Genomic DNA, 16,327 nt, shown 5'->3' with positions numbered 1-16,327 from the left:
TGTGAAACACCATGAATCTGGCTTTTCAACATCATTGCATCACTAATATTAGCCGTAGCTCTTACTGTGCATTCCTAAACAAAATACTTCAGTGGAGGGCTAACTGCCAGCAAAAAATGCAAGTAAATATGACATTGTACTCTTAACTTTCCCCATGGATCTAGAGGTTCTATCCCCACCTTTAACTTCAAACATATTCCTTTGCATAAACAGAGCAAAAATAGCACCTATTTGTAATACTAAGTAGCTACAATTACAGATCCCAGTAATAATCAAGGAAAATGAAATATAATACTTCACATATAGCACATTAAACCTGAAGTAAGGCACAATCCATATGCAGATGCTTCTATAAATACGAATTTATATTTTCTTTTGCCATGTGTACACACACTGTGTACAGAAAAACAAGGGCAATGTTAAAGCACTCATGAGTATTGCTACCCATGATTTTTAGTTACAGGACCAAGCTCCTCATGCTAGACAGCTGTACTTCCCATTATGAGACACATCTACAAATGAATACCATATGTTCTTACACGATATAATACATACACAAGGAAATAAAAAACATTTGCTGCCTGCAATATTAAGTCATTTATGAAAACTCCATTTCAATTAAATTGAAAATAGCATATTATGACAGTGACCTAAGCCTGCAATCTGGGGGAAAGGGCAGGGAGTGGGTGGGTGGAGGAAGGGAAGGCACCCTGAATGGACCTGACCTTAGTGCACAGAGCAGCAACATTTCCAGGCAGCAAAGGGAACCAGGCGTGGGGCAAAGCAGGGCAGAAGCTGCAGGGTGGCCCATGAGTCCTTCACTCCCTGCTTCCAGCTGCACTGCCTGAGCACTCTGTCCTGTCCTCAGCCCTCATGACACCTCACCACACTGGGCAACATCCTGCTGGCTTTTCAACACTGAAGCAAGCGCCCATACACCCTAAAAATTAGGGAACCAGTACATAGCAACAGTGAGAGGAGGTGATGAGGGGACTGAATACCTCTGGGCCAGAGCTGAGTGACAAATACATCCTCAGAGCTCAGACAGGGTGACGCAGTTAAGTCCCTTCCTACCAGAGGTATTAAAGTAAACTCCCTTTTAATACCATCTGCACTGAAAATGCATACTTGCAGTCTTAAAATTTTATGTGGACAACAAGAAATATTTGATCATATATGTAGCCAATTCTATCTCAGAGGATAAAGAATAATTCCTTTGCCAAAATAAAGCACCTGGACAGAGTCATTTGTAAAGAGCTATAGAAGTGCTGACAGACTGACACAGAAATGGAATCACACACTTGTCAGCATTAAAATGGTTTAAAACCTACAATGAAAGTCAACAGAGAAATGGCAATTGATGTAGAAACTGTAACAGGAAATTTACAACACATTTTAACATAAAGATGAAAAGAAGACTTTCAAAGAAGGACAAATACCCATATCCCTAAATTACACTATTTTCTCAATTCTCAGTTCTCTAAATGCAAAACTTGTGTGTGTACTTTACAGCTTCTGCCACCCTTGTTGAGTGTTTGCACCAGACATGCACTATAATTTCCTTCATCTTTGAAGGTCAGGAAGGTCCAGTGAAGAATTTCTGGATATTTTCATTGACTGTGCCCTCTAGGCAACTGACTACATTTTCCCTTTTTTGTTGTCTCATGGCACCTCACTGGGAAGTAAATCAGAATTATTAGTACAATGCCCTCTCAGAATAAATATGACCTTTACTACCAGTATGTACACTACTGTTGTAAACAATGACGTAACAAAGCTGCCTCTTCACCAAGAGCGCCAAAGCAGTGCTTTGGCTCTAGTTTCTCCTTTGTCACACAAGCTTCACTCCTGTGCAACCTCAGAGTGCCCCAGGGGATGCCCTCAAGCACGACACTTCACCTCACATAAGGCCAACACTTCTCTGAGCAGCCTAAACCCACACCCAACCAACCATATGCCAGACCCTGGGATCTCCCCATCCTTACCAGCAGGCTCCACCAAATCAGCACAAGCAGTAAGGCACCCAGCCTGTTGTACATCCAGTCCAATCCAGGGGAAGGGCAAAGGTGTCTCTTTACTAGGAGATTAAATGGGGAATTGCTACCAGGACTTGCAGAGGATCACGTGGTAATACTGAGCAGAGCCAACTAAATGTACAACTGAATCATGCCACCAGCCCAGCGCAAAAGTTAACCCTGTGAGGCCACAGTGGAGAACAACTCCTTATTCAGAGATAGTGATGGGTCTACATTCATGGAAACAGCATCAGCATCACCTCAGCACTGCACCTCAAGCCAACAGCTAGGTTTTCTTCCCCCAGAAGACATCCAAAGTAACACAGTCATCTTTTGAGTAGTTAAGCTACTTCCCAAAAAATATTGCTCAATAATCTTGACACAGTAGAAGACTTGAGTTCCCAGAACTGTACAAAGGACTTGGGATGGACCTTGTAATTAGCTTTTCCTTAATCCCAGTTAATCCCAGAGGTAATTAGTATCCTAATGCATCCTACTGCAAGGCATCCTTTAAGAGAACCACAGTACACAGGGTCACATCTGTCCACTAGCCTGCCATAACTGGATATGCCAGGCACCTTGCCCTTCTTCCTAACTATCAAGCCAGAAAGGCTAGCAGACCCTGGTGTACCTGGCTGAAGGAACATGCAAGACATGCTCCTCATATCTCCTTAACTTTAACCATTTCCTCAGTGTTATGAAGAGCTCACTCAGGCAGATAAGCAAAATCTTGCCAGTGCAGCAGCAACAAGCTGGTGACAATCGTGCAAAGCAGATGCTCTGAGAAAGCAAAACCTGTGGCATGAGGGATCCTCCATAATGGAAAAACATAAAGCAACATCCTCTTCCACTCTTAGGGTCACAAGCTTCCTCTTTAAGAAGCTAAATGGATATGAATCTCCTTTTAGCAGCCTGGAACAGCTGAATATCCCATGACAACTCACTGTAGTTCCACTCTCACATTCTTCTAAGATGGCAGCCAGCTGGAAGCAAAATGGATGACACATGGACTCACAAAGCTTGAAAAGCTTTTGGTGATGGTGGACTTCCTGAGGTGAAACTGCCAAGCTATTGTTTGACCCAGGCAGACTGCTATCAGTGATGGATACAACGAACTAAGGGATCAGGAAAAAGACCTGGGAAACTTATGCTCTACACCTCCAGAGTCAGTGAGGTCAGCTATAGGGCAGCTCACATATCACTAAATTAAAGTCTTTTTGTTGAAGATGACAAGGCATGTTGGGACTTATTTTAAGTCATTTCCTTGTTTAGAGTACTAGCAATGGTTTCTTGTGAGAGCAGCAGCTTGAAATGGGACAAAGGTTCATCTCTGGCTAGCTAACAACAAGGCACACAACCAAAGTAATAGTTAACAATAAAAATCAAAGCTTTAAAATACTACAATTCCCTTACTAGTTACTGTGCAAAATATTCATTCTACTTGCAAAAGTATGTTATGCTTTTAGGGTATGTTTACCAAAAAAAGTTTCAATTTTCCACCTTAAGTAAAAAAAAGTCTAACTTCATACTAATATTTTGACTCAGTTTCATCAGTCTTCAGAGGAATCTTGCTATAACTTAAACTACAGGCAAGTGACTAAAAATTTTTAACACCAGACAGAAAATCCTTCCATAAGGATGCAAAGACTACACTGGCATAAACATATCTTTCAATTAAAAAATAAGTAATGCATTAAAAAAAAACCAAAGCAAAACCCTCTTCCAAAAAAAATATGTATATAAGTACAAAACATGTTTAGCAATTCCAGAGTCCTTCAGAAGCCAGGTAATGTCAACTGAAATAGAAACAGAGAATACTTTCTCATGTCAACATGTGGTGGTATAATGGAGAAAAAACACAATGGAAAACACAAGTGATGCATAATACAGCTGATCACCACCCACTCACCAATGCCCAGCCCATGCCTGAGCAGTGATCAGCCCCTCCTGGCCAACTCCTCCCAGTTTATATACTGAACATGACACTCTGTGGTATGGAATATACCTTTGTCCAGCTCAGATCAGCTGTCCTGGCCTTGCTCTCTCCCAGCTTCTTACTCACCTGCTCGCTGGCAGAGCACAGGAAAATGAAAAGCCCATGACTTACAGTAAGCACTGCTGAGCAACAACTAAAACATCAGTGTGTTATTGACATTATTCTCCTACTGAATCTAAAACACAGCACAGTGCCAGCCACTAAGAGGAAAATTAACTCTCTCCCAGCTGAAACCAGGACAGCAGATGTAACCTTGATTCTTCTATTTAATAAAAACAGTATCTCTTCCACTATAGTGATTTGTGCAAGATAATCTACCTGAAGAAATACTTCTTAAATGTTGAAGCTCCTCTAGATAAAATTTAACTACATTTTTATGCTTTTTATATTTTTTTATACTTTACACATTTTTATATTTATGTGACAACTTGGAGGGTGAGAAGGAAATAGGGGCTTAAAAAACCTCAGGAGACTAACATAACAGAGCACAATACAAAAGGCACCAAACTTGTCCAGAATCAGAGGCTGTGCACCTGTGTCCACACCCTCCCACACACAGGGGGGGAAATCAGAAATCTAAAGAAAAGACCAAGGTAGGATGAAGGGCAGGTTTCTCAGCCTAGGCTCAAACTCGTATGAACATAGCTACACAGCTGTCTGACGGGGTGATGCTGGTGCTGGGCTACAGTCTGCAGTGCAGTGGAGATGTGCCACCACTCAGCACAGCCCAGTAATCTGTTTTCCAGGAGGCAACCCAGCATTCATAAGGAAGGAACACACCTGTTGCTAAAAGATAGCCAAGAATCAGGTTCCAGGCTCCTATAAACTTTTACACACAAACTGAAATTACAGTACTCTGTTTGAAAAAACTGTCATTTAAAGTTGCATATGCTGGGTGCTTTGTCACCCCACTGCATCTTGTTCCATCGTGTCCCATGCCGCACGTCTCACTGGCACAGCCCTGTGCTGACCAACAGTCTGGCTCCAGATGCATTTTTTCACCCTAGCTAACTCTCACCTGCTAACAAACATGATTTCAGTTAGCAAGTTCTGCAAAATCATACAACCAAAACTCAATTTATGCCTAATGAATGCCAGAGATTAAGTTTACACATACATTTGAAATAAAGAGAAATTTTAACAAGCTATACTGAGTTCTATGTTTACTGAGATTGATATCAAACAGTTCTGCAAACAGACACATAAGCAAAAATATGTAAGTTAATGTTTTCTGTATATTCCTGAATACAGGATGGCAAATCTTTCTGATATGATCTCTTCAAAAACTCAAGCAAGACCAAAAAACCCTAAACACTGTGACAAATCACATGATTTTTAATACCATACATCTTCATAAGCAGTTCTCTAATTTCAAACCCAAAGTGCCAAATACCAGCTTTCACAGCATGAAGCTCATCGCTTCCCATAAACTTTCATAAGCAGCTCCTACTTACTAGAAGAAAAAAAAGAAAGATTCTGTGTTAGTTTGTCCTTGTATGTGCCATTCACAGTAAGGATTTCAAACAAATACATTCCTTTTCTTAGCTTTCACCTCAAAGGAAAACAAGCATCATAGTGTAAATACCCTTTTCAGAAAATGGAAGATAGGCACTGGACAGATGCTTCAATATTTTCATTAGTACATAATATTATCAATTATTTATATTCGTAAAATGTCCTGGATATTTATGGTAAAATCCAATAATATCTTAGTCTTTTTTACTCTCAAACCAGAAAATATTACTGAAGTTCAAAGTTAGGTTTGAACTTCAGTAATAGGTGTTTCCTATAGGAAATCATGCAAGCTATTCTGATTATACTTCTCATTCCCAATACCGTTTTCATGCACTACCTTGGGCACTAAGAAACCAAAGCAATCTCTTTAGTGCAAAGTTCAGAGCAAAGAAAGGTGTGTTTAAACAAAGCACAGATCAGCAAGCTTTTAAGAGCTTATCAGTGGATGACCAACCATAATTTAGAAACTGCATTTTTATTTACCTCATTAGCGTCTGTGCGAATCCAAGCTGGGCTTTTGTTTCTTTCAGTGAGGCAGGCTGCACATGACACGTGCAGCCAGGCAGGGAAATGCAGGTTAGCAGCAGCTCTGCAGGAGGAGGGAAGGTGCTCCCTCCAGTGCAACACACCTGGATTCCAAGGATCTGTTCTCACATCACAACCTGCCTTTTGCAGGTAAAGGCCATGAACATGACCGAACCACTAAACAGCATGAGTCAGGACTAAATGAGCTGGAGATGAAGTTTACACCAGCTTTAGAGTGGTTGTTAAAGGACAAGTTGTACCTGAACTGACTAAAAACCTGCCAGTACAAAATTAAGCCATCAAATATATTTTCAACAAAACTGAACCAATTGAGCTAAATTATTTCAGACGAGCCTCTCACAGGATGTGCCCATAGCCACCACTAGGGCTCATAAAAATCAGTTAACTTGTCATATCACAGCCCCACAGCGAGCACATTAAGCTGGCACAGATATAGGCTACTGCCAGATGATTCTGTCAACCCTCCTTTCCTGGGAGTTTCCTTCACTCTCCTTGTGCCAACACCATCACTGATGCAGTAACTTGCTGAGTTAGATTAGGGAACTCATCTGCCCAAAAACAACACTTGCAAAAAATACTGCTTTCAGTTGAATTTTTTGTTAATCCAGCTCAACCTACTTCAGTCAACTCAGAAATGCCAGTGAGGGTAATAAAAATATTAGGAAGGTATAAGCAAGAGATGGAAAGAAACTCTACTCTCAGTGGTGTTCCCCACTCTTTTCAGCACTCATTTATCTCAGCCTACTATGACCACGACCTGCACCCACCATCACTACACATCAAAATCCTGCTGGAAAACATCAAAATCCTTAGGAAACACTCTGAGAGGAAAAAAAAGTTTCATCAAATATTACCTCTTTTCAACAGAACATGAAGACATTCCTCAAGTCTACCTGAAATGCAGGCTTCTCAGGAGAAGATAACACAGGCAAGCCACCCAAATGAGTTTAACAGGGCATTAAAACCCACCCTCTGGATGGAGTTATAATGATGCTGGTGACCACTCCCACAATGATAACACCATTATCAGCATTCCCTTATCTGGCTGTGGCAAGGACAAGCAGGCTGAGAGGCTTCAGGAGCTACACTACGGATCTGTAGGACCTCTCATCCTCTAGCAACTGCTGAGACAGAAAGCATCTTCCACTGTCCTGTGGTAACCATAGCTCTGGTGTCCTGCTGTGGCTGGCCACTAAGCCACATCTGTGTGTGTGACAGCAGTGACAGAGCTTAGTCTCTGTTCAGTAGCCGTAGCTTTTAGTTCCAAGCCTCTTGCTTTGTATCTGGAATCACAGACTCTTAACTACAGCTGTAACCACAATTATTACATAAATTCTTGGGCTACCTCAAGCCTACAAGAAGGCTTTATTTGTGCAGCTAAAAATTTAACCTTGCACTCTCTTAACCTGGAGCTAAGCTCCCTGTTATCTCTGGATACAGTATACTCCTGGACCTTGCTGTTGTATTATATTAAAGGCAAAGAATTTCTGATAGAGGTGATACTTCATCAGTGCCCTTGAGTCCCAACATTGTTCTAACAATTACATAAAAATCTGCTAAAAACCATCAACTGATTAAAAATTGAGCAATGTACCTTACTAAACACATATTGCTAAACAATTCTCACACTTCATCCTAATTATTTTCCTTTTTTTTTTTCAATTAGGAATATGAATTCAAAATATCCGACTTCCCAAAGCCAGAGTAAAAGCTGATGGGGTGATATAGGGACTGCTGGACTGGAAGAAAAAGGAGTTGGAGGAGTGATGAATTGAAATTCATACTGATGCTAAATCAAGCAAAAGTGCTAACTGTTCTGCTGCAGTTGGGCACTGAGTCTGCATGACAAGGTATTTATTTATTTGTTGAAGACAATGCTGTTCTTACTTTGTTGCTTTCTTGTGTATGCTGTACCTTCAACCACTATTCTAAGTATGCTAAAAACATTCAGATTTGCTCCTCCTCAAATACTTCACCACAAATACTTCACCCCAAATGGTTTTAAGTACCCCAAGCACAATGGGGGCACTATGGAAGAAACATTTAAAACACATTTTTATTGTCATCTTTTGGCCTAAGAAGCCTCCCTAGGAAAGAAGGCTCTTGTAGAAAGATGACAGATAAAACATCTGAAATGCTCAAGAAATCATTTCTAGTCTAACAGGATCGGGATGCTGTATCAGGGAGGGCAGGGAACAGTCACAGACCAAGAGAGAATACGGAGCAGCTTACCCTCATGTGAAAATATGACCAGGTACATAACTGTATCTGTGCATGCTTTTATTCTGCTGTAATACAAGATAGCTAGCCCAAAATAATAACCAAAGAATATGTTCATAGTTTCAACTTTTTGGGGAGTGCAGAAGTGCCCATCCAATATGCTGCTCATGATGTCATCAGACATATACCTCAGAAAATGATGGCTAAAATTGCACTTAAGGAATTAATCAAGGCTGTCCATTTTTTACATATCCAAACACTAAAAAACAACACCCCCCCCTTTTTTTTTTCCTATTTATTTGGCTGTATTTAAATTCCCTGCCTGAAAATCATTATTTTGAAACTATGATTCCAAGGCTGAGGTGAGTTCATTGCAAAACCAGCAGGCCTCACGAAATAGCCTGTTGGCACATTGCAGCTACTCAAAACTTATGAGCAGGGTATTTTTCTTCCCCTGGCAAAGCAGATTTACTGAGGAGTCTGGAATGACAGTCAGTGAGTCACGCATAGCCAAATCTGCAACACCACTCATAGAGGGGACCTGGCTGTATCACTTACTGTAATTACAGCTTCCCTTCAGCTGGAGCATTTCAGAGACAAAAAAAACTAAGGTGCACTTTTAGTAATTCCAATGAAAAAAAAAGCACCCGCAATAGAGAAGGGTGCTGGCGCTGCAAATGTTACCCAAACATGTAGGAGTAATCTTTTAAAACCTTACAGCTTTCAGCTCCTGCTTCAGTAGTGCCAGTTACAAAAGAGTAAAATATTGGCCATAATAATAGCTTATAACATTTTTTTATCTAGTGTCAATATCAGCAGATTCAAAATGCCATTAGTCATACTCAAAAACAAATTTAACTATTCTGCTCATCAAAGAGAAAGAACTTAAAGAAACAATTAACTATTCCACTACGCCACACTTATAATGCTGGAGTTCAGATTTACACAGCTCTTCTGGCACTTTGCTAACCAGTTCCATTCCAGTTTTGCATACAGTCTACAGGTTTACAACAGCACATCTAGTAATATACTACATTATGCTCAGTATCATCCAGATTTGTACACACTCAAGCAAAAAAGAGAGAGCCCATAATTAAAATATACAAAAGGTCTTTAAGTTTCCCATTCCTAATAGTTAGACAACCACGACATCTCATATTCTGTATGTTATTAAAATAAAAAAGAAAGCCTGTACAGAGGCCCTGATTTCCCTCTTTTATGATACGTCACTCTATTGATTGACCAGAGTTACTCTTGTTTGTATCTATTTAGGGGTCTGTCTGACACAAAATAGAACTCAATAGATTGTTTGCCCTGATAGTGAAGGACATTAAATCAAATCCACAACCACAACATAAAATAATCTAAGTCACCTACAGAACTGGGCTTGTTGAAATAACGTTTTATCATCCTGACAGCTGCTGAATGGATGTCTAAGTGCAAGAAACAGTGACCATGTTTACACAATGAGGACTGCACTGGAAGAGCTTCAGCAGACCTAGGGCTCAAAAATGACATGCAAATTGAATTCACCAAGATTCTTAGAAAAACAAGATGACATGACTGCAGTACACACAATTGGCTCAAGTGGTAATCTGCAGCAAGGAGGTGATTTTACCTGTATTGGTGACACTCAGGAGACTGACACTGAAGAACTGCACATAATTCCTGCTGGGGGGTGAAGGAGAAGCAAAGTAGGAGGGCAAATATAAAGATGGGTGCTAAAATGATGAAGAAAAGTGTCACAAAAAAGATTTTCAGACTGAAGAAACAAAGGCTCAAAGAGAATAATTTGCTCCACCCATCATGAGTGGAAAGCTGACCACAGGTAAAAGTCACTAGGAAGGCTTTTTAACGCGTGGCAAGACATAGCAAGAACCAAATGCAGGAGCAAGATAAATTCAAAGCAGAAATAAGTGCAAACTGGAAGATGGGGAACTCCATGAAGCAGGAATCCAGAATCAAGGAAGCAGGAAATGTTGGGATACCACATTTTGTTGTCAGTAGATCAAGTTACTGGGATTAATACATCAGTAATCAAGCAACACATTAAGGATCTGCCATATAGTCCATACTTACACATGCATAAAGTACAAAAGACACAAAAGCAATTCTAAATAAAGCAACTTCTTGCCTTGTTGCCTGTCAGCTCTACATGAAGACGTTGGTAAGCACTGGACAATGAACTTTGTTCAAATTATCAGGCAAACCCAAGGCAGGAAAGATTTTTCTAATGCATTCAGATGAAGACTGTGCTCATGCAAAACCTGTAGCAGATAAAAAGACTTTGATTGTTTTATAAACTCAGCTATAGTGGGATAGATCTTTGCTCTGCAGATAGTTTTTTTCTGCTTTTACAGAAGCAAAGCAACACATGGAAGGTACTGTGCTGAGCTATCCATATACTAGCATCATGAAAGGTTACAGGGGTTAGGAACAACAGTTGCTGTGATGACAGGGGCAGGGACCTGGAATCCCCTCTGTACAAGCAGATTACAAATGAAATTGCAAAATGCTCCACCAACTTAAGGCAGTTGTGAGTAATCATCTTGTGAGTTTGCTGCTTGTACACTGAGCATGATATGTATTCCTCACAGTACTTTATCCTTTATACTGGATTTCACTGGTTTTCAATTCCAAGAGTGAGTCACTGGTAGAAAAAGAAGGGGAAAGGAATGAAAACTTTTCTCTGAAATAAAGGAGATGGAAAATGACCTTGGAAAAAGGCACGATTTTGTGCTTACTACTAGATTTCTTCTCAGCTTAAGATACCAACTATTAAGACTTCAGATTAAACTGAGCAAACATTTGAACAAAGAATCAGGCAGATTATTCCAGTAAGGAAAGAATAAACTCCACTTGCATGGCTGATCTGTAATCTCTATTATGGTCAATGTTCGAAAAAAGCATATCTTGTGGGCACAGCAGAAGTCTGTTATTTCTCCATGCTCAAAGGACATCTGTAATTAGAGTGTCTTACTAAGAGATGAAACAGCAAATGAGTGATTTAGACCACAGCTGTCTGTAGAAAACACCAAATATTTTATGTCCCTTGCTTGTCCTCAAAGTTGAATGTATGCCACCACTACTAAGTCTGTAAAGCCCATATTTACAAATATATATAAAATTAAATACTTTGGTTTATGCAGACTTATACACTAACCCACAAAAAGGGGCACTGCTCTACAACAAACCCAACCCAACTGAGCCTGCCTGGTTTCACTGCCACACAGACCCAAGCTTCAGCTGATATCTCCCAGAGTCAGGTAGATTCAGTAACAAAAAGCAGGATGTTTTTTAAAGCTCAAGGGCTGCAGGCCCTGAACAGCAGGTGCCACTCAAAAGAGGAGACCTGAGGCGGCAGCAATCCTCTCTGTCTTACACAACACTCTTTTCCAGAACTAGGGTCTGGCCCAGGGTTTAGTTCCATCTCAGGAAAACTCAACTCATTGTTCTCATTTTGCAAGTGAGTATCAGCAAACTAAATGCAAGATTTAAAAAAAGCAAAGAGGGGAGAGGGCATAGAACCACAGAGCCTCTGAGGAGGAGCAGCCATGTCCTAGGCTCTGTGAAACATTGTAGTCTTTCTTAAACTACCAGCAACACAAAGATTTACAAGCTCTTTGGAAATATACAAAGTTAAACAGGCACTGGCTTGCAAAGCTTCCAAACTGAAACTGGTCTTCCACAGTAAGTTAATGCAGTGCACTGAAGTGGCAGCACAAGTGCACATGCTGGTGAGCAAGCACGGTGACTCACTGGAAACAGATACTGGGAAGCTGCCACATGACAAGCTAATGCAGCACAGGAGAACGGAACACAGCATCCCAAATAGGAGACATGGAGAGGAAAGCAACTGTACCTCCAGTGGCCAGCACCTTCAGAATCATTTATCTATTACTCAGTTTGCAATTTAGGCTTGGCTCTTGAAAATGTCATGCAGCAGAAGTTTATGTGCCTCATGCACTGGTGTGTTGGTGCAGTTTAGTTACTTCTGCATGCACACTGCACACATTCACTTCTATAAATCTATTCCTCATGCACTGAATACTCCAGTGCTCTCAGCCTTATAATCATATTCAAAAAACATTTTTACATACATATGTTTGCACACACACATTCACTCACTCTTCAGGACAGAAATAGTCCTGTAGAAGACTCTCTGGATGGCATTTGATTCCTGAGGGTAAGCCCACGCAGCCATATGAGGAGAATGTTACCTAAAACACCTACATGTGGCTGGCAAGTATGACACAGGACCTGTGGTGCTTTCTGCTTTCTAGATAGGGTAAAATTCCCGAGGAACCTAAATGGCACTGCAAACCTGCACTTACAGGGTTTGGATTTTTCATGTACAAGAGTAACACACTTACACTCAGTCACTGAATCAGTTTTGGACTGAAACCTCTCTGATTCGTTCTTGGTTTCCCCAGCCCATATAATAACAAACAGTTCCATAGAAAGACAGAAATTACTTAAAATTTTGTGCATGGATAATCATGAAGAAAAGGAGATTACACCAAAATGCAAGCAGCATGATAGCCAATAGGGCATTACTGAATCTAAAAGTGAAAACTTGAAAGTAAGTGAATTAAGGCAATATGGAAAAAAGAGCTGTTATTAAAATTGAATTTGATATGGTGTATCCTGCATTTTTGATTTCTCCAAGAAAGTTTTAAACTTAATAAATATTAATAAATATTTAGGTAGACCACAGAAATCACTCACAACCAATTATCTATACCATATAGATGTTACATTACAGCAATATAAACTTCTACCTCTATAGCAAAATAAACTGCTACATTACAGCAAAATAAACTTCTCTATGGCAAAGACAGCACTTCTGATCCTATTTATGCATCACTACTGTTAAGACAATAGTCCAAAATTGACAAACTTGGAAGTAATCACACTGAGGCTTTTATAGATTTTAGCCTACTGAACCAATGGTAAAGTAAGCCTTCCCAAAAATGTATTTCACAGACTCACTGTGCCTTTAAAGGGCCAAAAAAAGCCCAGAATAGACAAGTAGCTCAACAGTCTATTAGATCAGCAAAATTTTAAGTCTTATGAAGCAAGAGTTCTCATGAAGGAAAAAAATGGGTAGGAAGAATAGCTCTTTCTTTCCTACAATGTCACTTTGTTTGGAGCACAGCCAACATATCGCTTTTTCCAGGAGGCACCAGTGTCCTGCTTCCCTCCAAAGATAAAGCAACTTCTAACATGCACTATTTTAAATGCCTATGAACAAAACAATTCAACATAGTTTCTCTAATAATCTTTCCAAAAGGGCTGCTTCATTACAGCTGGTACCGTATTATACTGGCTTCCTAATATTCTGATCCCTGCTAAAATTTACAGAGTTTTCAAATTAGTAGCAAGATCTACTAATCTAGATATTGAAAGTTGTTCTAATTTTGTTATTTTTTTAAAAGGCAAAATAAACTCAATTTCACATCAGCAGCAAAATATAAAATCTGGACTGCACAACTGATCCACTTGCATACTCTGAAAAGCCTAATGGAAGAACTTATTTCCATTAACTATTTCAGAATTATATGGGTTTGGGCATTATTAGTATCATGCAGCTCTGCACGTCTTGGAAATGTTGACAAAGAAGGAATGTAGTTAGAATAAAGGGAGGGAGTGGATGGTAGAGAAATCCCACTGAAATGTTACAACATTTCAGGAAAGTTTTGTTTGTTTGTTTCTAAAAAGACCAAAAGAGAATCAAAAGTGGCCACTCCCTCCCGCTCTGTTCCCATGAAAATACTCCCAATCTCACTTCAGAAGTGGGAAGACACTGGGGATGCACAGCGGGAGGGAGTAGGACCATGGAGTTGAGATCCTGGTTAATAAAAACAGGACAAACAGATCTAAGGTTCAAATTTAGAGCAGCACAGCAGAAAGGCAGAGAGGTATTTAGGATTCTAATTTAATGAGCTAAGTGGCAAATGCACATGAGCTGGAAAGCTGTACTACTACTGTGATGGAACGCAAACTAACTGTGGAAATCCTCTGCTCTGCTCTGCACAGCTGAAACATGCACATTTGTTTGCCATAATTAGGTAAATGAGACCACTTTTCCCATTTATTTTGGCTTCTCTTAATCCCAAACCAGAAGAATTTGTGAAGGATTGCTATTACTTGCTTGGCAATGTCCCAGCTTACTCAGGAGGCTGTCCACAGAAGCAGCTGCAGAGGAGCTGGAATCTCATGGGATTGCTGCTCCTAATGGTGTGGTATTAGCACAGGAGACAAGTTTCTTAAGACACAGAGAGGGACTGTGCTCATGTCTCCCGGGCCTCTAGGGGCTAAGAGTCTGCTGCTTAGAGCCATGTGTCCAGACAACTACATGTAAAAAAAGGGGAACAAATCATAACAGCCTACAGATACACAGATCTTTACTCAGAAGTCATTCCAAGGAGCAGGGGAAGCATTTTTTTAACTTATCTCTCCATGTCCATGGGGAATTTGATGGGAGTTATGAGAGGAAAAGAAACACCACAAACATTAACAGAGATGGTTTTGGATTCTGTGACTTCTTGAAAAAATATACATATTTTGTATTCCTTTGGAAATGGTCAGGTCTGCAGGGGCCTTATAGGTGTAGCTAAGATGACATTAGGACTTAAGTGAGGCTGATAAATAACATTAGTCATGGAGAAGGAAGTACCTCAACCAAAAGAGAACTCTGTGGTTCTAACATGTGGTAGGAGGTATTTCTCAGTTCACTCTTGCTTCTGTTGTGGACTCTTGGTGCGATAGGTCACAGTGCATGTTATCCTTTCTCCAGGGTGACCCACTGTACTGCCTGCTATCTTCTTTTTATCAGACTATAATCTCTTTGATGACACATGCTCTTCCTATGCACACATGGAAACAGTATGCCAGTTTCAATACCTTCCCAGTTTCAATTGGCTTCTCAGCATTATTAAAAGTCCCATCTTTATCAATGGGACCTTTGTTGACAATTTCAGCAAAGAAGAAGCAAGACCGAATGGGCCATAAAGACAAAAGTCAGTCCTTTACACAGCAGTCCCTCTGGTCATTGCTATGGAAAAGCCAGCAGTGACTTCTGCCTATATCAAACGTGCTGTGAGGCACTAGGAGGTCCTCAGCCAGTTAACGGTCCTTGCCCGTTATCAGTTTCAATGACAAACGCTTCAAAAAGTTTATCTTATTATTACCTACACCTTCGTCCCGTTCATCACATTTAAAAAAAAAAAAAAAAAAAAAAAAAAGCAAGTTACAAAGATACAAAGTAGTAAAGCACTAGGAGATTATAGGAAAATCTACGCGCAACATCCTACTGACACCCTGATCCCAAAACCACTGATATTCAGCGCCCCCGAGGCCACGGGACAGCACTCACCGCTGCGAGCCACAAACCCTCCCCGGCCAGAACAGCTTGGGTTTAACACCGACAACGCAGCCGGGCGGCCACGGGATTTTCTTGGATACAAACGCCTTAACAACAGCCGGCGGCTGCTGTTTGCACTCGGCTCTCGGCAGACCAGCACAACTCCTGGGGTTTCCTCGACGCGCAGAGCGTATTACAGAAAGGGGTGGGAAAAACCCCAAACCAACTAACCAACAAAGGGAAAACCGTTCGGGAGCTGGGGGACAGCGCAAAAACCGGCAAACCCTTTAGCCCCGGGGCCGGAGAAAACACTTTCTCCCGCGCAACAGGTTCCCGCGGAGCCGGCTGCGCTCCTCCTCCGCGGCGCGGCAGCCGGAGCCGCCCCGCCGAGCGCACCTGCCGCGGGCAGCGCCCTCCGTCCCTGCCCGCCGCCCGCCCGCACCTCCACTCACCCGCCGGGGGCGTCGCCGGCCCCGCCGCTGGGGTGGTAGGCGGTGAGGACCACGCCGCGAGAGCCGGACCGCCAGCTCATGGCGCTGGCCGCCGCATCCCTTCTGGAGACACCGAGGCGGAGCGGGGCGGCCCGGCTACGGCCCGGCGCGGCCCAGCCTCCCGCGGGCAGCGCAGCGGGGCAGGGCCGGTGACGGCAGCGCTTCCTGCGGCCGGCGG

At 41.5% G+C, this 16,327-nt stretch overlaps 1 protein-coding gene across 2 annotated transcripts in view; it reads right to left on the bottom strand.

Moving 5' to 3' along the window:
• The window catches only part of ARHGAP18 (Rho GTPase activating protein 18), a 95,352-nt gene that overhangs the window by 52,061 nt on the left and 26,964 nt on the right, over positions 1-16,327 (bottom strand). The window contains exon 1 of one of the 2 annotated variants that reach the window (XM_039707552.1): positions 16,111-16,321. The exons of the other annotated variant lie outside the window; for it this stretch is intronic. Within the exon in view, the coding sequence (XP_039563486.1) occupies positions 16,111-16,190 (80 nt within the window). The 5' untranslated portion in view covers positions 16,191-16,321. Of the gene's footprint in view, positions 1-16,110; positions 16,322-16,327 lie in introns of those variants that run through there. 2 annotated transcript variants of the gene reach the window in all.

This window comes from Passer montanus, unplaced genomic scaffold (genome assembly GCF_014805655.1).
Source record: "Passer montanus isolate IOZ18808 unplaced genomic scaffold, ASM1480565v1 scaffold2, whole genome shotgun sequence".
Taxonomy (NCBI): Eukaryota; Metazoa; Chordata; class Aves; order Passeriformes; family Passeridae; genus Passer; species Passer montanus.
This window is presented reverse-complemented; position numbering and strand designations above follow the sequence as displayed.